At 44.0% G+C, this 22,594-nt stretch overlaps 1 protein-coding gene across 1 annotated transcript in view; it reads left to right on the top strand.

Annotated features, from left to right (window-relative positions):
* LOC147707952 (G protein-coupled receptor family C group 6 member A-like) overlaps positions 1-22,594 on the top strand; it is a 114,361-nt gene that overhangs the window by 46,914 nt on the left and 44,853 nt on the right. The window contains exon 3 of the mRNA XM_086925264.1: positions 1,220-2,083. Within this exon, the coding sequence (XP_086781390.1) occupies positions 1,220-2,083 (864 nt within the window). The remainder of the gene's footprint in view (positions 1-1,219; positions 2,084-22,594) is intronic.

Genomic DNA, 22,594 nt, shown 5'->3' with positions numbered 1-22,594 from the left:
ACCTTACAACTTACCTTAAAACATATACTTTTACCAATCATGCTTTTAAAATGATTTTCGTCATAAAAGCATGCGAGATAAAAGCATATAATATATGAAGGCATGCGGAATGAAAAAATGCGGAGTAAAGGTACCTGCGGACTAATGGTATGAGGAGTGAAAGTATGAGGAGTAAAAAATGCGGAGTGATGGTATTTTACCGGGATTTTCACGTGAGAAATATAAACATGAATGTTCAAGCCGGACTGGCCGTAACGCACACCGGGCATTTCCCTGGTGTGCCGCCAGGGTGGGGGCTGGTTTTGGGCCCCTGGGGAGCGTTTTTGTTACAGGGCCGTTTTGGCAGCATAGCTGCAATATCAACCCCTGTAAAAAAAATCGTCCGAAACCGGCCCTGGCAAACAGTTCGGCCGCACCCCCAACTCCCCCCCCCCCATCCCCACCCGTGCCAGGTCAAGCACTTTGCCAGGGCTGGTTTTGGTTCCAAGTGTATATGTTTGCCTATGTAAAAATGGAATTGATAAAAAATCCAGGAGTGTTTCTGGGAAATTTGCGTCAGTCATTATACACACAGTTGCTGGGAGTGGAGCGCTGGATCTGTACCCGAGGACACAGGAAAACAAGCAGTTACAATGCAATAGGTCTTGCATTTACGCGAGTTTGAGATATTGGCATTGTAAATGACAATGCCTTTTATTTATGTTTTGGTTTCTAAAACATAAATAAAAGGCATTGTCATTTACAGTGCCAATAGCTTAAACTCGTGTAAATGCGAGACCTATTGCATTGCAGGTAAAGTAACTTCATTGCTCTGTAAAAAGCAGAGCCACCATAGAGTTGTGAATTCGTCTTCTGGCTAGTATCACGAGAGAATCAAACTCAGCAGTGGATGTCTGAAAAAAATTCTCTCTGGGTCCCAGGGCCTTTAGTGGGCACAGGTGAGAGCAAACATCCCCCCAAAGAAGCATGAAGATGCAAACATTTGGCAGACACACAGAGCCACAGTTGAACAGCGCAGTTTCTTCCTTACAAGATGTGTGTTTTCAGTTACCTTTAAGTAGACTCCCCTTCTTGCAGATTCGATGTACTGTGTATACATTTGGGCAACAGAACATTCTCTAAAGGTTGAAAGCTTTGGTTTTGAAAACCTTGTTATTAGGGTGGTAGTTTGCTGCTGGGTGTATGTTTGTTCACATGAGCTCTTTTTTTGTTCACGCAGATCAGCCATGCATCAACTGCAGCTACACTCAGTGACAAAAGGAGGTTCCCATCATTTCTGCGCACAGTTCCAAGTGATGTCTACCAAACAAAAGCATTGGCCAAGCTCATAAGAGTGTTCCAGTGGAACTGGGTGGGAATAATCGCTAGCGACGACGACTATGGACGGTCTGCGCTGCAAAGCGCCTCAGATGATATAGAAGCCGAATCAATCTGCATTGCATTCAAAGAGATGATACACTCAGATTTGGGGCACCCTCAAATGGCTGATAATATACATGCCATCATGGACAGGCTGCAAAGTTCTTCTGTAAAAGTTGTGGTTGTGATTGCAAAAAGCGCAGTTGTTCTTCCACTCTTCAGTGAATTTATGAAGCATGGAATAAAAAGAACCTGGATTGCGAGTGATGCCTGGTCTGGTTCCAGAGAAGTCACTTCTCTGCCTGGTGTCACCAAAGTAGGGAATGTACTTGGGTTTTCCTTCAAAAAAGGCATGATTGACGGTTTTGATCAATATGTTGAAAATATGAACCCCCGTCCTGATGTATTTAATACATTTATTGAGGAGTACAAGGAGGCGCGATTTGGCTGCAGCGAAGAGTACCGCAGTTACAAGCATTGTATGCAGACGCAGACGTCTCCACAGGCCTGCAATGCTTCGGATGCAATAAAACTCAAATCACCATTGGCCTGCACTCTAGACAATGTATTATTCACAAATGATGACTTCTTAGTGAAAAACATTGAACCTAGCACCGCGTATGGTGCCTATTTGGCAGTGACAGCTATAGCACACGGCTTGCAGAGCTTATTATGTGTCTCTGGAAACTGCACAAGGAGTAACTTTGACTACCCTTCTGGCCAGGTACAGTACAGTTCTTATTCAACTTCCATTTGTATCTAAATCGGGCGTGGGGGCTAGATTTGCTTAGCGTTCAAGAAAGGCAGGCTGCTGCTTTGCATGAGTAGAAGATAGCTGAAAGCCCTGTATCTACTAATATATGGCGCTCTCCAGCTCTCTCCCTATGCTTTCGCACCTGTGGCTACCTAGAAACAAAGCAGGCACCCTTGATTCATGGTGCAAGGGTCCTTATGTTACAGCCAAATTGTTTTTGTGCAGGAAGGGGTAACGTCCTGCACAAAACAAGCCTTAGGGGTACATTCTTATTTCTATGTGCTCTCCAGGATGTAGCACACATGGAAAGAGGAAGAAACAAGGAGGAATAAAGATATTTCTCCAAATTACACGTCAAAATTATCACAGCTTTGGCATTGTTCAATGAGATAGCCCATATTTCATATTTTTTGTGCTTTGAACCTACTTCCAGTTTGTGATGGAAAATTCAGAATTCATCAAGGTTTTCACAGAGCAACTAGCCGTTGAAATAAAGAAATATTGAAAATGAGTGAGAAAAAAATGATTATTTTTGACTCAGGGTGTCCTTCCGATGGTAGTCAGATGATCATTGGCAGGATTGAGACCGGCTGACAAGTAGTAGGCCGTTCCCCCTTCCAGATTTGGATGCGAACGCCATGTAGGTGGTCGGAAACTTCCCTTTTTCAACTGTGGCTTGTGCTGTGGCCCGAAAAATGTCCGCAGCACAAGCCACAATTGAAATATTGATGTTTCTAAACATCCATGCATCGTATGCCAGGCACCATGTGGTACCTGGCATACGGTGCATTGATGTTTGGGGGGCACCACATGTGCCTCTGGCCACATCGCGGAGGCCAAAGGAGGACAAGGGTGCAGGTAGGGGGCCCTGTACATATAGTAGGCTGAAGCACACACACCGCACCCCTGTTTTGCAGGGCACAGTGCACACAATCCTACAGGCAGCAAAATCAGACAAGAAAATGAGGGTCATTCTAAGAGCCAGTGTATTTGACACAAGGATTAAACAATCTTGGCCCTTCAATTATTTAGCAAATGGGCTACCCAAACAGCCTATCTAGTCTATAATGTTCATCTTTGGTGTGTCTGTTAAAAGTGCCCGAATACTGTATAGCATGTCAGGATTGCTCTCTCTAACACATAAAGCTTGGAAAAAGTTTTCGTTTACATTATGTTCTGAACCTAACCTACTTACATTTACAGAAACAACTCAAAACCTGGATATTTATGTTTTTCTACGAACTCTATTTGTTCTAGAATGATTTTCAGTTATGGTATTGGTTTGTTTTAAGCATTAGACACCCATGAGCAATTGCATTTTCTATAAAACCATAAATTAAATAAATACTCCAGGTGCTAGGTATAACTTTATCTATTTAAGAACGCATCTTTGATGGCAAACATTCTTATCAAGTTTCACCTTTGGCACTTTTGTTTTTGCTGGAGGAAATGAAAAGGAGATAACTGTTTGCTTGAGTAAACCACCAATGGATGTGAACCTTTATAGATTCTCCTTTGTGCTTAGTTCAGTAGAAATTAAAATGAAAATGTCTTGAAAGAATAGAGTCCTCACAAGGACTTATTTCTTTCAGAAAAAAGTTGTGTGTTAAAGGCAGAAAAGGTAAAATCACTCTACACACTGTAATTTCTTCATGCCTGTGAAGCTTTTAAATTGGGGATTTTGCACTAGATGGGCAGGATCTTAAAACTGTGAATAACGTGGATCCAAATACAGCTTCTGGAGAGTTTAGGTGATGATATGGGATTGTCAGGAGACATATAAACCAAACAACCATAATGTTCTACACCCACCGGAAAAACCTAACAATTATTTTCCAACCAATAGCTGGTCAAATCAAAGCGAAAGTCTCACTTACCTTTTCCATTACCTTGAATTTATTTTAATCTTATTTTATGAAGGGCATCTCTTTCCACCAGAATGGCATCACAAAACAACAGTGGTACGTCCCCTGTTGCACTGCCTTGTGTCCCTATAAAAAAGGGATTGCATCAAGTTCATTACTGTAAATCATGAGTTGTTGATCAAAGTTCAATCTTTATCTATTTTTCAATGGTGCTATTAAGTATTTAGGTATTTAACTTTTAGGTCTATTGTATTTCCTTTCCTGGGATGATGAATCCATGAGCCTCTATTGATACAGTTGCAATTGTTGCAGTTGAAACAAGGGACAATCCCTTTGTATGTCCTGTTCAACATTAGAATGGATTTTCATATAAGCATTTCTTTTACGTTCTTCCCTCTTTCATAGTTGAACAGTGTTTTTTCTAAGAAAATCCCTCTAAAATCAGGTTCGATTTGAAGCAGACTTTGGCAGGTTAAAAACTGCTTTGTAAATCTTTATCTGGAGATCATTTAGTAACTCCGCCTCCTTGCCACACCAAGTGACTAAGCCATATGATAGAGTGGGCATAATTTGCGCTGACATTACTTTTAAAAGATGGTTATAGTTAGGGCAATCCAATGTTGTTTTTAGTTGTCGATAAGCAAAGATTAACGATTGGGCTTTAGCTTTTGTGACCAATTTGTGCTCCTTGTGTGTTGTACCCTGCCCTATTGTAATACCAAGGTATTTATATGACCCTTGATCTTCAACCTTCTTCCCTTTTACTGTCCATTTGAACTTGATTTTGTGCGGAACCACTAGACGGATGACCTTTGTTTTTCCTTTGTTAAGTTCCAAGTTTTCCTGGTCCAAATAGGTTGCTAGATTATTTATTGCTCTTTGTAGACCGATGGGGGTTTGGCTTAACAGTACGATATCATCCGCGTACTGTAAAACAGAAATCTGCTTGTTGGCCATATTCGGCGGATGGCAATCGGCTGTTTCCATGTTTTTACGAAGATCTGAGAGGAACAAATTAAATAGGCTTGGGACACGCTTCATCATTCACGAAAGGCTGCAGGGGGCTGATTGCAGACAAGGACTACTCGCCCCAGGTACCAACAGGGCTTAGAGTGTCGAGGCAGCCCCTCCCTCTACTACCAGGTCTTCAAAAGCTTTCCACGAGTCGCGCTTCGCGGGACACGCTTCATCATTCACGAAAGGCTGCAGGGGGCTGATTGCAGGCAAGGACTACTCGCCCCAGGTACCAGCGGGGCTCGGAGTGTCGAGGCAGCCCTTCCCTCCACTACCAGGTTTTCAAAAGCTTTCAGCAAGTCCCGCTTCGCAGGACACGCTTCATCATTCACGAAAGGCTGCAGGAGGCTGATTGCAGGCAAGGACTACTCGCCCCAGGTACCAGTGGGGCTCGGAGTGTCGAGGCAGCCCTTCCCTCCAATACCAGGTCTTCAAAAGCTTTCCGCGAGTCCTGCTTCGCGGGACTACCTTCATCATTCATGAAAGGCTGCAGGGGGCTGATTGCAGGCAAGGACTACTCGCCCCAGGTACCAGCGGGACTCGGAGTGTTGAGGCAGCCCCTCCCTTCACCACCAGGAGTACATTAACAAGTGGTAACCTCCGTCCCGCGGGACGCGCGCGGGCTGTGCCGGGAGAAGCCCGGGACAAGGGCGGGGCCATCTGCGGCCGTCCTAGGCAGACCGAGGCAGGGCTGGGCCCCCTCTCTAATGAGTGACTTTGTTGTACATCAGAACTTAATAAGGTACTGTGATCACTTCTTGGTTGTATAATTCATTAAAGGACCATCTTTGAGTGTGCTCTACCAGCCCCTTCCTTCTTAAAATATCGCCATATCAGCATGGGGAAAAGAAAGGCTATGGAGGGGGTGGGAGCCCCTGTCACTACAATTAAAAAAAGGAAGAAGTCTAAGAAATTATCAAATGCCGCTACTAACTGTGTCATGTCAAGAATCGAAACTATGGTTGAAGATTGTGAGAATATCTTATTGACTGCTACTGCCTCAAGTAATGTGGATATTTCTGACCCTTTGGTGGAAAGTCTATTGCATTGAAAGAGTAAAGTCATCCCAGCTGTCTTCACTAAAAACTTAAAACCTAAGTGTTTACTGGATAATACATACTCTAACTCCCCTAACCCCATTGAGGTAAATGTTATAGAGGCACATAAAGGGGTAAATGTTAATGCTATCACTGAAATGCCAAATGAGAACACAGATAGGTCCCCGTGCCACATAGAAAAGGAAGTGGGTATTACTTGTACCAATCGATTTGCGGTGTTGGAAGGGGAGTCAAGGGAAATAGGTGAGGTTTTAACACAAAGGTTGGGGAAGGATATGAAGGATAGGAATAGTCCAGATGGATGTTCTAGATGCTTGAACTTTCATCATAGGCTAATGGGAAAAATAAAAAGCCTGGAAAGGGACATAGCCCAAATAAAGGAAATGATGACGGACCTTATAAAATGGAATGCTCCACATAAAGTAATCTCCCCACACTCAGTGCCAGTACCTAACCCTGTTAAAGCTCCCATTCCACGATTGACCCCAATAATCCAGACTGCAGAGGCAGCATCATCTAAACGTACACCACAATCTGCCCCATTGTCAGTTGGCAAAACCGCAGGAGATTTACGCATTATGCATCCAGCCCAATCACCTCTTGCTAAAACAACAGCTAGGCACAACACCTCAAGCTCACTCCCCATAGTAGCAAAACAGAGGGACCTAACATTACAACGCAGGGACCTGCAGGGCCATGACACTCATTATGGAGATAGGGATAGACTATCCACTGGGAGCACAGCGGCAAAATTCCCCTGTGGCACTGTTTACATGACTGGGGTTACTAAGCGGGAAGCTACCAGTAATTATGAGAAAAGTGATTCCTTACGCAAGAAGGCCATTTATTGGCTTTGTCATGTTAGAGGGTGCAGGTCAGTTATTAGGGAGGACATGATCAATGTTAAAAGACTTTCCTTGCCCAGCTCGGCAACAGATTGTATTGAGATCATGTTTGGTAATCAAACAATTGCTGAGACCTTGGAGTATAGGACTTGCCCCCCAGGAATTGCAATATTCAAATTAGATCGACACCACTATGGTTTAATTATAGGCCCGATGATCAATCAAGCCTTAACCATATAGATTGACCACCAATGGGTGATCGTTTGAATAGTGCAACTCAAAAATATGATACACAAAATCCTGAGCATCAGATCAACTGCTCTGCAAACATTGTAGACAAGGAGGGCAGGGCGATTAATGATTAGGCTACTCCACCTGGGGATGGAAGTTCTAATGTAGTGCCCATCGTTGATGGGTCCCTAACTACAGCTGTAGGAGGAATAGCTTCAGATATAATCACCAGCAACACTAATCCAAACACAGAAACAATTAAACTGATTTCTTGGAATATAGCGGGCCTCCAGAAAAATATGTTAAACCCCGAATGGAGTAAATTCATAGATATGTTTGATATCTGCATGTTTCAAGAAACATGGAGCATATCCCCCCCAATATAAATGTGGATATTCTACCCACTTTATTCCGGCCGTCATTACAGGGAGAGGTCGACCTTCGGGGGGTTTACATGTTTGGATTAAAGTAGCGCTTAACCCAGTGGTTACTGTTCACTCTTTGCCATCGCAGGATGTACTGTATATCTCTGTTAAGGGCAACCATTCGATAAGCTCTTTTGAGCTGTTTAATGTGTATACCCAAGGGTCCCCGGGAGGTCAAACCTCATCCACCATAGCCTTACTTGAGGGAGCATTGGCAGATATTCCTTTACTGTCCAGTGTCATCATAGGGGGAGACTTTAACTGTACCTACGAACCCCTAAGTGCTGATGATATTGTGGACATGAATGAAGACGATTGTAAAAAGTCTATACCGTCTTTGACCCTAGCTCCAATCAAAAAGTGGACTCCAAGAGCGATCCAAATAAATGCCCTAACAATGGAATATAACTTACGTGCCCTGAACGGTAGGACAAACTCGGACCCTAATGGTGCGAATACCTACAATAAACTTGTTGCCCATCCCGAATTGATTATATTCTTCTTGAGATTGGCTCTTGGAACAGACTAATTGATATGGAAATCATACAGTCGCAGGATAGCAATCACAACCCGCTTTGTATGGAAATAAAATGTGGGGTGGAGAGGGAATCCTTAGATGATCCATTAATGATAACAAAATAATTAGTCCCATCCAACTGCAATCGCAGGCTTAAATGGAACAGGGTGTTGTGTCAAGAAGACAGCCTACTCTGTATCAAAGATATGGTGGAATTAGAAACCAGGGAACTTGTATCTAAAATCGGTGTCCACCACACCAATCAAAATTTTAGCCTCACAGACTCCTACAATACCCTAATGAAGAAAATTGGCTCCTTTTTCACAATAAAAAATACAGGGGGATCCAAAAGGAGGAATCCAGTAAAAGCCAGCACTCCATGGTACACGGTACAATGTAGGGAAAGGAGAAGGGCCATAACAAATGCTATTAGAAAAAAGGATACCACAGCCATACGGTTGGCTAGAAGGGAATACAATTTGTGTATCAAAAGGGCCAAGAGGTATTGGGAGGAGGAATATTGGCAGGAACTTAAGGTCGTAGCCAGCTTAAAAAACCCAACTCTGTTTTGGAACCTGATAAACAAATTAGACAGAAGAGGTATGGAACCCCTCGCCAACCACATAACTGAACAGCAATGGCATTCACACTTCACAAATTTGTATTGTGGTGAAGATGAGGCAGGCCCATCTGGTAGGGCACAAAATAACCATAGTAATGAGGGGTCTGTATCCGTAGAACCCTTTACAACCCGGGAAGTTCTTGATGCTAGTAGGAATATAACCCCCGCAAAAGTGGCAGGCCCGGATGGGCTACCGGGTGATTTATATATACATGATCCCAAGTTATGGTCTGATTTTATTACCCCCCTCATGAATTTAATCCTCAGTGGTCATTCTGTACCCGACTCTTGGAAGGGTGCGGAAGTGGTCACCATACATAAGAAAGGTGATAGGGAGGACCCTGCCAACTACAGGCCGATTAGTTTAATCGATGCTATGCAGAAAGTAGTTGGCAGGGTCATTGTAAATAGAATGGGCAGATGGTTAGAGGAGGGGAATATACTTTCCCACTTCCAGGCGGGCTTTCGTAAAAATGTGGGTACAATGGACCAGGTTTGTAGGTTGTGCAATATATTGGAAACAGTAACTATTATGAAGGGGAATCTCTATTTGGCCTTTATAGACCAAAAGTGCATTTGACTTGGTACCTTGTGACAAACTTTGGAGGGTGTTGCAGGATATGGGGTTCCCTCGTTACCTCCTGGAGATTATAGTTAAACTCCATGAGGATAGCTATGCTAGGATTAGATGGGGGAGACAGGGTCAGCTAACGGGGAGGGTGTCTTTGAACAGGGGGGTACGTCAGGGCTGCGTGATGGCCCCGACATTGTTCTCCCTCTTTATCAATGGGGTGGCAGACCATCTGAGGGAGTGCAGGGCCGACGCTCCAGTCCTGGCAGGGGAGAAAACACCAACTCTCCTCTTCACGGATGACACCCTCCTGTTGGCCAAAACCCCATCTAGACTACAAAAATTACTGGATAGACTTAGCCTGTTCTGCCACGAACGTGGGTTGACCATTAACACAACTAAAACCAAGCTGATGGTGTTGCCCCCCTCCAAAAAAGCAAAGAAAATTAACATCATTCTTAATGGGACATCTCTTGAGGTGGTTGAGGATTTTGATTACCTGGGAATCAGAAGCAACAGCAGAATGAAGTGGGATTCCCATGTGGCCAAGATGCTGCTAAACCTCAAGAGAGTCTCAGGTGCCATTCTAAGGAGCCAGCGAATGTCAGTCAACAGACCTATGGCCCTGGCTCTTGCTGTTTATGAGGGGAGGGCGTTGCCCTCTGCGACCTATGGTGCTGAACTCTGGGGATGTGAAAATGTCCCCGAATTGGTAAGAGCAGAGAACCAATTTATAAGGGACTTAGTTTCCCATCCTACTTCAACTCAGCTGAAACCCCTTTTCCATGACATGGGCAAACGCTCCATCCTAGATATAGTTAACCTTCGCCCTTTGCTTTTTTGGGTGCGCCTGAGGAGGACCCCAAAGCTAGCAAACTATGCCTTGGTGATGGATGAACTGATTGCCTTGAACAGTGCGAATAAAATACAGTGGGTAAATAAACTGAGACAAATGGTTATGAAACTGGGCTTGGCTGAATTCTGGACCTCTCAGTCCCCCCCCCCCCCAAAAGCAAGTAATCAAGAAAAGTTATTGGGAGTGGGTAGATGCGATGGAACAGAAGAACTTGAAATGGGGATCACTAACCACGCAGTTCTTAAAACAGAAGCCAAGCAGAAAGTTGGAACCGTTTTTTGACTTCATTAGAATATCAAGAGATAGATCGGTCTTCCTAAAAATGAGGTATGGGACATTACCCCTCAATAAATTCACAGAAAGATGGAAAGGATCAAGGGTCTCAAACAGCACTTGCCCTTGTTGCCCATGTAAATCAGAATCCTTACCCCATTTTTTGTTTGGCTGTATGGCTTATAAGAGGGCTAGGCTGAGATGGTTGAAACCAGTTTGTATAGAGTTGGGGGTCAGAGATTTCCGGGTTGCCCTACATATCCTTACAACTGATACAACATCCCTTCTTATTGTATGTGGAGTGGCAAAATATCTTTCATGCGCCTGGCTTATCCCCACTAGGATGTTAAATGCTAACAAAGTATAGATTTTATATATACTGTCACCAATTCATATTTATTTTAATACTGTTGTACTTTAGAATTGTCATCAAATTGTTCTTATCATTGTAAATAATATTTTATTGTGTTTTATTACATGAATTGTACATTTTTATCAAATATACTTTTTTTTTAGAATGTATGTACTTTTATGACATGACAATATCGAATAAAGTATTACAACAACAACAACAACAACAACAACAAATAGGCTTGGTGCTAACAACATCCTGCATCCTTGTTTTAATCCTTGCTGCGTGTCAATGCTCAAGGTCGTACTGCATCCTTCACCCAGTTTTACTCTTGCCCAGGTGTCCCTGTGTAGGGCAATTATTGCATTTAATAATTGATTCGGTGGTCCCCATGCCATTAGCTTTTCCCAGAGTCGCCTTCTGTTCACTTGATCGAAGGCAGATTTTATATCAATAAAACATGCATACAGTTGTGTTCTCTTTTTTTGTGCCTTTTCAGTTAAGATTGCCAAGTTTGTTATTGTACCCATCCCTGTTTGGAAATTGGGAATTATGTTGTTGTCATCCGTCCACTCTTGCAACTGAACAAGGAGGCAAGAGGTATAGAGCTTGGCCTCAACATCGATTAGAGATATCAGCCTGTAGTTCCCTGGATTACGACGATCTCCCTGTTTAAATATAGGATGGATTATAGTCCCTTTCCACGAATCGGGGAGGTCCCTCTGTGTAAAAATATAGTTGAAGAGCGGAGTTAAGTTATCCGACCAAAAATCTGGGTCATTCTTGAAAAGCGATTTGGGTAGGCCATTCGGTCCTGCCACTCCTTCTGTCTTAAGCTTTATTATTATACCTCGTAGATGTTTGGAGGTGGTCAGGGTATTTTGATCAATGCCATCTTTCTCTTGCTGAGGGTTTTGCAAATCCAATTTATCCTGCTTGGGTTTTTTTTCCTTTCTTCCAGTTCCGAAGATGGCCCTTCAATGGACCCTAGTTTCGTACTACTGTACATGTCCCGCACATGTTCTACCCACGCTTCCGCTCCAATTCCAGGTTTTTGTTGAAGTCTTGCTCCTTTGTTCAGGTTATCTATAATAGTCCAAAAGTCCCTGCTGTTTGGCAATTTACATACTCTCAACAGATTAATCCAGATTGATTCCTTATACACCATTTTTGCGTTCCTCAACGACTTCTTGTTTTTATTTTTATTTGTTTTTTTACCCAGTCTTGTTGCCCGTGTTCGTACCTCACTTGAGATCCTTCTCTTTTGATCTCTTAGATCATTACTAAACCAGGGTTCCCTCCTCGTAATTATTCTTCTTTGGCTGCCCGGCAGCGCTGGAAATTCACTGGTGATTGCCTGGACCAGACGTTCCCATTATTTTACTCGTTCGTCCTCTGTTTGGGTCCCCAGTTTGCTTATGTGCTCACTTACTATCTCCTGTATACTTTTCAGATTTCCCCCTCGCCATTTTAGTTTTCGCAAGTTAAACTTTTCGGAGGGTTGTTTAAGGGAGTTGATTTTTTCGGCCTGTATGATAGAATTAGTCATTGTCGTAATTTGAGGGAAGTGATCGCTTTCTATGCGCTGGACAATACAAAATGATTTGATGCAAGGGAGTAACCTGTTACTGATGATTGTAAAATCTATTATTGAGCGAACATTACCACTCAAATGTGTTATTGCCGCTGATGTGTCTCCCTTTGCATTTCCGTTCAAAATTGTCAATCCCAGATCTTTTAACTTATTCGTTAATATTCGGCCTCCCCAGTTCCCTAACCTCTTTCCTTTTATTTGATCTTTAATCGTGAGATTGGTGTTAAAATCTCCAGAGATGAAGATTGGGCAATGCTCGTAAGATCTTTGCATTGTTTTAATCAGAGCAATTAAAGTAGAGTATCTTTCTTTCTGGGTCTTTCTCTCTCGATGTACGTAAACATTAATCAGTAAAAGTTGCCACTTTAAGTTATTTGGGGGAGACTTTCCGGTGATTTTAATCACTTGTACCCAATTTACCCCAACATCCAACTCTTCGGTTAGCCAATTGTACTTTTGTGAGGCGTAAGTCGACAGGCCTCCTCGCAGGTGCCCAAAATTTGAAAATCTCTCTGCGAGAATATGATGTTCTTTAAAACCTGGAATTGAGGATGGAGTCGTATTCCAAGTTTCCTGAAGCATCATTATATCTAACTTTTGAAAAAAAGCTAGGGTTTCATGGTCCTGGTCCATATCTTTAAACCCATGGACGTTCCAAGAACAGATCGTGGATCTGTCATGCTTCATTCCCTCCGTGTTATAAGCCTGCTTCTCTTCTCTTACTATTAGTTTTGCCTCTTTGTTAGGTATGTTTTTTACTTAGCGCCATTGTCAACCATGACCAATCCAGCCTGTCCAATTTACTACTTCCCTCGTACGGTGCTCTTGACAATGTTTTGGGCCCGTTTCCAGTCAATGTCATAACTGGTGTGTTCGATCGAGCTCCTCGTATGCATATGTTCTGATTTTTCCCTAATGAGACTTCCTGTTTTAAATGTTTTGGACTGCCTAAGAGGGGATAGGGGTATCTTGGGGGTTTATGTAGCATCAACGTGATTCTCCAGGCTCCAAATCCTGATCTTGTTGCAAATATCTTGTCTACTAATTCCTTTGAGGACCATGTTGTCACCCACTCTTCAATATCTGACTTTGGTCTTTTTTGTTGAAATTCAACAGCTATTAGGTCTTGTGAGGTAATTGCATTTAATGCCGGGATTGCTTTCAAGAACTTTAACAAATTCCCTCGATTCAGAATGTCTTGCCTTTCCTTGGTTGAATATTCCGGCACAAATGTCAATTTTAATTCAAACGCGTCTGAGTGGTTTTGTAAACGGTCGGGGAATGGTGCGATTTCTTCTTTAAGTGGTGCAAAGTTGTTAATTGTTAATGAGTTATGTTCTTTGCTGGCTTCTAGTCCCAAGTGTTCTCCATGAGCCTGTTTTTCAAATCCGTTTTCCCCAGATTTTCTGTTGTTCTTGTCCCTGTTCGTTTGGCTTCCGGTTCCGTGAGGGGGAGCATACATCTTCGTTCCTTTCCTATTGTTGTAATCTTTATCAGATCATGCTTGAGGGGAGGGCTGTTTTTTATTTCCTCCATCCCTCTCTTACGTGTTAAGTCATCCCTACTTTCTTGATCCTTCCTCATTATGCTTTCCTCAATCCTATGTGGGACTTTGTCTCCTATGTCTGTGTTATGACGTTTATTACTACAAGAAGCGTTTTTTTGGTCTATTTCTTTTATTTGCAGGCTTCCTACTTCTGTGACGAGGCATTGCTTTGACTTGCTTTTTTGCAAGCTGGAATTAGAAAAAACAGCAGTGCATGAGCTTTCCTCCTTTGGCCTAAGATCATGTGGGGGGTTTACTTGGGCTATGTTAGTTGATGCTGGCCCGCACGTTGATGCGTTCAGTGAATTGATTTTTCCCATTTGAGATGTTTTAGTTGCGAATATTGGAAAGATCTACTCTGAATCTAGGCTTTGTTGCTTTCTGTGTTTAAGCCTTGCCTTCCTTGCGCGTTTTCTTTGCTTTTTTGTTGGTTTTACGGGGGGAAATCTCAAAGGAATTCTGTGTGACTTCCATTTGGGTTTCTGTATTTTCTACTTGCTCATTGAATTCCACTTGCACATGATCTTCTTTGTCCTCACTACTTAACCTTGTTTTTGCTCTATTACGTGTTGAAGATACCTTCATATCTGTCATGTGTAAAGTTTCTGTATTCAATTTATTATTACTTCTTGATTTTACCGCCCCTAGAATATCCTTTCAAATGTCGGGGAGACTTGCCAGTTTCTCTATTATTCTCCCACAGCCGCAATCGGGCTGCTGTTTATCTTTATTTCTTTGTTGTTTCAAGTTTCCCCTTTGTAAAAGGGACGCAATTAAATCCATCTTGGAGTTTATACTAGAGATATGGCTGTCAATTTGATTTATAAGATCTATTTGTACGTCCATTTTATCGGATTGAAAATTCAGTACCCTTATTGCTTGGTCTAGTGTGCCTAGCAAAGCCTGGCTCCACAGTGTACTTGGCTGTTGTTCACTGCAGTTCCCTGCGCCCCCTAACGCCTGATCTATCATACTGACAGATGGTATTGTTATTGGTGCTGACAAATTCAGTTGGTTTGCGTTAGTTACTGGAGTTCTACTATCGTCTAATACAATCCGTTGTTGATCATTACTGGCAGGCTGGCTTCGTGGAGTTGATGCCGCCATTCCCAACCTACTCTGTTGTACTTCTGAGCGAGTATCTGGTGGTGTGGCGTTCCTTTGGGTTTCTTTTTTCTGTGTTGTTGTTTCCATGATTTCTAACAGGTTGGGGTAATTGGATATAGAAAATGAGTTTAGCCAGGGGTCCTCCCCTGTGACTGCATGCTTTTGTGAGTCACTTATTTTAGATTTTTCCTCCTTGGAATCCGCCCTGTATTCCCTTTCGTCAAAGTTCCCTCTGGGGTTCGTACTTCTGGTATGTTTACTTAACTTTAGTTTTGCCTCCATGTGTTCCTCTATGGTTCCCTTGTTTGGTTCACTTCTAGTTATTTCCCTTGTAGTTGTTATGGATTTAATCTGGTTCACCTGTGCAGTCACTGTTACCAGTTTACTCGCTGGCTGCTCCGTCATTGATTTCTGTAAAGTTTGCTTTCCTTCGTTGAAGTTTGTTGGGCCTCATTTCTGTCCAACAGAACGCAAGCAGTGACACTGGGCGCATTTCAATCCACCGAGCTTGCCCTCCCATGTGGTGTTCCGCAAGGCTCATCCCTAAGTCCGACACTTTTTAACATCTATGTGTCAGACTTAGCAAGGGTAATCAAGAACTACCGGATGAGCCTTACCTCATACGCCGACGACACCCAACTGGTGATCGCAATTAAGAATGATGGTGAGGAGGTAGCCGCCAGGTTTCAAGAAGGCATGCTGGCCATCAAGGAATGGATGTCTGAGAACTGCTTGCGTCTAAACTCTGATAAAACTGAGGTAATGATTTTTGGAAAACTATCGCCACAGTGGTCCACTTTCTGGTGGCCGACCCCACTTGGAGCCCCCCCAGAACCTGTGCAAAAGGTCAGGAATTTGGGAATTATATTCGACGACAATCTTAACTTCTCCAGCCATGCTAATCAGGTTGCGTCGTCTGCCTTCTATAAGCTAAAGATCATTAGGAAAATCCTGCCCTATCTTCCTGAGAGTACAAGGAAAACAGTGGTGAGTTCCTTAGTACTCTCATCACTTGATTACTGCAATGGATTATTTGTAAATGCTCAGGCACGGGTGGTGGCCAAACTGCAGCTTATACAAAATGCTGCCGCAAGGCTTCTAGCTGGCATTCCCAAGTTTCAGTCCACCAAGCAAGCGATAAGGAACTACCACTGGTTAACAGTGAGAAATCGCATTAGATTCAAGACCTTGTGTCTCACCTATAAAGCTCTCATGGGTCTTGGACCAGCATTTCTCAAACAGAAACTTTTTTACTATTTACCGAAAAGATCCTTACGATCTGAACAGAGACACCCACTGGTAGTACCACGCACTAGGACGGTGACATGGGGCGATAGATGCTTCACCAACTCTGCAGCAAGACTGTGGAATACGCTTCCAGGGGAAATAAAATTGGCACCCTCGCTACTTCAATTCAGAAAATTGGTAAAAACCTGGTTATTTGACCAATAAACTGATCAGCATAATACTTTTTAAGGTAGACATATGCTCCATCTGAGATTTCCAGCTAAGTCATAGCGCCAAGACACCCACGGGTATATGCTGCGCTTTATAAAATTTTAAAATAAATAAATAAATAAATAAGACGTGTGCGGACCAAGCGGCTATTCTATCTGGGAAAATTGGGTTTGGGAGTTTGGTGGCCTCTACTGTAGAAGCATGGATTGCTGCCATTGGGTCTTTTAAGAAGAAGAATTTTTGAATCCTGTATTTCCTACTTGGACTCACCGCTTTGCAGTCAGGAGTGGGTGCTGAGACCAATCTCTCTCTTGATTTTGAGACAATTCCCTTATGACTTGTAAGCGGGCCTTCTTTAAAGGATTTTTTTAGTTTAGTTTATTTTTATTTTTTACTTGTCGTTGTTTTCTAATTATCCCTGATCTCATATCGATCCTTGCTTCTGTAGTCATTTGCCCTTATACTGTTTCGCTTGTACCTCTTCCCTGGAGGAAAGGTTATTGTGGAGATTTAAGTGATTCCTCCTGTGCGGCGGTTGACCTGTCCTGTCCTGTGATGGCCTTGTGGGCTTTGTATGGGTTTATGTGGCCTTTAGGCCTTGAGGCCACCCCTCTCTAGGAGCTTTTGGACCCCCACAGTTCACCTCAGCGTGGGCTCGCTACCCTTGCTCTGCCTGCTTTTCCCACAAGCTGATTGACCAGGAGGATTTTTCCTATGACCAGGAGGGACTGGGGGCAATAGTCCAGCAGGTAGGCAGACTAGCACAGTTTTTGTATACAAGCAGGGAAGCAGGGGAGCGGGACAGGGCTGGTTACCCCTACTCCTTCTCTCACCACCCTCTCCCTGCTCCTACCCTGCTGACCCAATTGTATCACTGAGTCACAGAGTCTCCGTGAAACTGTTCATTAAGAGCTAGTTGCGGCTCCTGCAGTCGATTACAGCACTCGCAGCTATTGCCCCCAACTCCCGAGCATCTTGCCGCTGCAGCCCTTGAGTTCCACTTGCCGTGAGATGCCGAGATCCGCTCTCGACTCGACTCATAGCTTCCCTCGCGGCGTATCACGAGGCTCGACTTGACTCACTTGCAGCTCCCGGCTCCAAGCAGCTGCAAGTGAGTCAGTTTGCGGTCCCCCGGATTCACAGTGCGAGGCTCACTAGCGGCTTGTGGCTCCCGGGTCCCTGGGCCGGCACGGTTCACGACTGGTAGCTGATGGCAGATGGCATACGCCAGGCGGCTCACGGAATCTCTCCCCCTGCAGCTCTCAATAGTTCTCTCTGTCACCGCCGCCGCCGCTGTTTTCTCGAGCGTGTACTCTCCTCTCCTCTCCTCTGGACACTGTGGATGCTTGTAAAACTCGCAAAACCCGGACTGGAGCCAATAGTTGTGAGTAAGGTAGATGGTTCTTCAATTTATTTTGGTGAAAGCTGTTATAATGAAGCAAGTTATTGCAATCTGTTTCTTTTCTATATATGTTTGTTTCTAGTTTGTTATTCTCCTATGAGATAAGGACATCTAAGAATGCAATGCTGGTACTATTGAAGTCATAAGTGAATTGTATCCTCCTATTGATGGTGTTAAGGCCATTAAAAGCTACTATTAATTCCTCTTTTGACCCTTTCCATAAGGTGAAGATATCATCAATGTATCTCACAAATAGTATGGCATTCGTTTTCTAGGTATCTTTATTAAGAATATGGTCCATTTCAAATTTGTGCATGAACTAATTTGCATATGCTGGAGCTGCGCAATTGCCCATAGATGTTCCTGTTAATTTAAAGTAAAATTGATCACACCAACTGAAATAGCTCTGATACAGTGTGAATTGTAAGAGTTCCATTACTAATACTTTAAAGTCATTCTCCAACTCTGAATGGATTAAAAAATATTCAATAGCTTCAAAGCCCAAATCGTGGGAAATTGAAGTATAAAGTTATTTTACACCAATAGTACATAGTAGAATTTGTTCATCTGTGTCAATATTAGTCTGATTGATTTTCAGTAGAAAATCCATTGTATCTTTGATGTAAGTGGTCATCTTTTGGGCATGGGGTTGCAAGTATATGTCCAAGAACCTTCCCAAGGGTTCATGAAGTCTAACTTTTGTTGACACTATCGGCCTAAAAGGAGGGTTGTTTAAGTTTTTGTATACTTTAGGTAGCATATATATATTGAGGCTCCCAGGATTTTCTTGTGTGAGAAAACATCTGACTTCTTCAGTTGTTGAGACTTTGTTAATGGCACTATCTAAGAAGTTCTTTAATGTATTGGCAAGAATTCTAGTTGGTTTGTGATCCAATTTAGAGTATCTCTGAATGTCGGAGACATGTTCATCCATGCTTCTCTTATGGAACAAAGTGCCCATAATAACTGGTGCTCCCCCTTTATCAGCTTTCTGGCACATTAAATCAGGATTATGTTTTCAATAATTTCAAATTCCTTGCTGGTAAGATTACGATGTTTAGATTTCTGATGGAAATTCAAATGTTGAATTTCTTGTTTTATCAAGATCTCAATGGAATCCAAAATGTTGTGGCTGACTCGGGCCACGAATGTACTTTTGAGTCTTAATTCTTTTAAGATGCAAACCTTGCTTCTGGCTTGATCACTAACAACATAAAAAAAAAATCCTTAGGCGTAAGTTCCGCATGAATTTAAACAGACTGATTTCTAACTCTAAACTGTTAGTATGATAGCTGTTACATGTGAGTCCAGCAACTCACCTGAAATCCAGGACCGTCTCAGGGGCAATGGCTATTTCCTAGTCCTCCTAGAAATACCTTTCAGTGCTGCTGGAGGAAACAAGACCACTGGCAGGTATCCCAAGAGGGAAGGGGATTTGGATGAGAAAAAGAGAAAAGAAAGAGACAAAGCTACTCTTTTACTGGCCACCTGCGCCGACGACCTCGCACCACTGAAGAACCCTCCCAGCAGACCTAGAAGCAAAAAGGCCCCCTGGTTCACCGACGAACTCAAGGACTCCAAGAAGACCTGCCGCACCCTCGAGAAAGCCTGGCTCCTCGACCGGACCACTGACAACATGACCGCCCTCAAACACGCGACCCGCAAGCACCACCAGCTCATCCGCACCACCAAGAAGAAATCACTTAAGGACCGACTGGACAACAACGCCCACGACAGCAAGGAGCTCTTCAGCATCGTCAAGGAGTTCTCCAACCCCAGCACCGGCAACATCGACATCACCCCTTCACAAGACCTCTGCGACTCCCTCGCTTCATTCTTCCACCGCAAGATTGCCGACATCCACAACAGCTTCGGCGCACCATCCATGCTCCCAACCATCGAACCAACGCACCCCACCGCCACCCTCCGCACCTGGACCACGGTGACCACCGAAGACACAGCCCGCACGATGAACACCATCCACTCTGAATCCCCGACGGACCCCTGCCCTCACCACGTCTTCAACAAGGCCGACTCCAACATCGCACCCCATCTCCGAGACGTCATCAACACCTCCTTCGACACCGCCACCTTCCCAGAGAGCTGGAAGCACGCCGAGCTCAGCGCCCTACTGAAGAAACCAACAGCGGACCCCACCAACCTCAAAAACTTCCGCCCCATCTCGCTCCTCCCTTTTCCTGCCAAAGTCATAGAGAAGATCGCCAACAGACAACTTGCCGCCTTCCTCGAGACGAATGGATCCCTCGACCCCTCGCAATCCGGTTTCAGAGCCAACCACAGCACCGAGACCGCCCTCATCGCTGCCACTGACGACATCCGAGCCCTGCTCGACAACGGGGAAACAGCTGCACTCATCCTCCTGGACCTCTCTGCAGCGTTCGACACGGTCTGCCACCGCACCCTAGTCCCACGCCTCAGCAACACCGGCATCCAAGGGAACGCACTGAAGTGGATCATCTCGTTCCTCGCCAGGAGAACACAGAGAGTCCGCCTCCCCCCGTTTCGATCCAAGGCCACGGAAATCATCTGCGGCGTCCCGCAAGGATCATCACTCAGCCCCACCCTCTTCAACATCTACATGAGACCTCTCGCCACCATCGCACGCCAACACAACCTCAATATCATCTCCTTCGCCAACGACACCCAGCTGATCCTCTCCCTCACCAGAGACCGAGACACCGCCAGACCCAGCCTCCACGAAGGGATGAAAGACGTCGCCGAGTGGATGAAGAACAGCCGCCTGAAACTGAACTCAGACAAGACGGAAGTCCTCATCCTGGGACCATCACCCTCCGCTGGGACGATTCCTGGTGGCCCCCAGCCCTGGGCACCGCCCCCAAGCCTACAGACCACGCGCGCAACCTGGGCTTCATCCTGGACTCCTCCCTCTCGATGACCAGACAAGTCAATGCCGTCTCCTCTTCATGCTTTCACACCCTCCGCATGCTCCGCAAGATCTTCCGATGGATCCCGACCGAAACCAGGAAGACAGTCACCCAGGCCCTCGTCACCAGCCGACTGGACTACGGAAACACCCTCTACACCGGAACCACAGCCAAGCTACAGAAAAGACTCCTACGCATCCAGAACGCCTCCGCCCGACTCATCCTGGACATCCCCCGACGCATCCACATCTCCGGCCACCTGAGGGACCTGCACTGGCTCCCCGTCAGCAAGAGGATCACGTTCAGGCTCCTCACCCACACACACAAGTCTCTCCACGACTTGGGCCCCAAGTACCTCAACGACCGCCTGACCTTCTACATTCCCACCCGCCAGCTACGATCGACCAACCACGCCCTCGCCGCCGTTCCACGCATCCGAAGAGCAACCGCCGGAGGCAGATCCTTCTCCTACCTGGCGGCCAAGACATGGAACTCCCTCCCCATCCACCTTCGACTGACCCAGGACCACCTCTCCTTCAGGAAGCAACTGAAGACCTGGCTATTCGAGCAGTAGCGAACCCCTACCCCAAGCGCCTTGAGACCCTTCCGGGTGAGTAGCGCGCTATACAAATGTCATGATTGATTGATTGATTGACTGGCCAGCCAGGATCGAATCTCTGAGACTGCGAAAGTAGCACCTTTTGTACCTTAGGACTAAACATGGTTGATTATAATTAAACAGTAGTGATAGTGTAAGTAAAAATTATATATGTATATCTATTTCTGCTCCACAACCTTCAATTACCTATATTAATGTAAGTGTGAGAAACTTGTTCACATTCTCTCATCTAGTGGATCTGGGGACCTATTTTGCTTTAGATATAACAACTGAATTTTTCTAAAAGACACAAAAAATATATTCTATTATACTAAGAAATATCAGTTATTCAAGTCAAGTCAAGTCAAAAGATCTTTATTCGGGATAAAAACATCCATAAAAGTACATGCAAGTGCAATTTCAAAACAATACAGTACAATAATGTGACAGCTGGCAAAAAGACATAAGCCAAACAATCAATCAATTTCACAGTAACACACAGAATGTCCCTCCTTGCTAAAAACAGCATTATATACAATTAAAAATATTTTCTAACAAACAGAGTAAAAATGGATGAAGAATAGCAGCAGCATTAATGGGTCCACATCAGAAATGTGCAAAAATGCAAAATGTGCAAAAAAGAGTTATAAAGTGCATAGAAGGTACAATGTGGGGATGTTATACATCAATATATAAAGTGGTTCGTGATCGAACGGCAGCTTTGAGAAAGCAGCTCACTCTGAATATTACTTCATCTGATCCCAGTAATAAAAAAGACCTCAGTGCTTTTCTAAAGTTAGTCAGCTTATGTTTTCTACAATAGGGCATTAAGTAATGAGCGGAAAGAATTTTATAGAAATCGCAGAAAAACAAAAAGTGCATAAGGCTCTGTTTTCATATTAAGGTTACAAGGACAATACAGAGTTTCTAGGTGTTTGTTGTAACCCAGAGGGAAGTTTAGTAAGTTTACTATACTCCAATCTCGAAAGCGAAACAGTAAGCTCCTATTCCATCTGCCAAGGTGTAAGCGTAAATACCTGTGTGGGGGACCTGGATGTTTAATTTGAGGTTCAGAATAGCCCATGTATTTTATAATAGTACACTTTGACAGGTTCTTCCTTTCCCGCTCTTCTCTATACAGATGATATAGTGCCCTATGAATAATAGTCTTATGTGAGCGATTTATTAAATTGGGTGAAGTAAACAAATTACCATGCCCTACGCTATCAAGGCATTCTTTT

Source organism: Lissotriton vulgaris, chromosome 6 (genome assembly GCF_964263255.1).
Source record: "Lissotriton vulgaris chromosome 6, aLisVul1.2, whole genome shotgun sequence".
NCBI lineage: Eukaryota > Metazoa > Chordata > Amphibia > Caudata > Salamandridae > Lissotriton > Lissotriton vulgaris.
The sequence above is the reverse complement of the archived record's forward strand: the minus strand, read 5'-3'. Positions and strand labels throughout refer to the sequence as shown.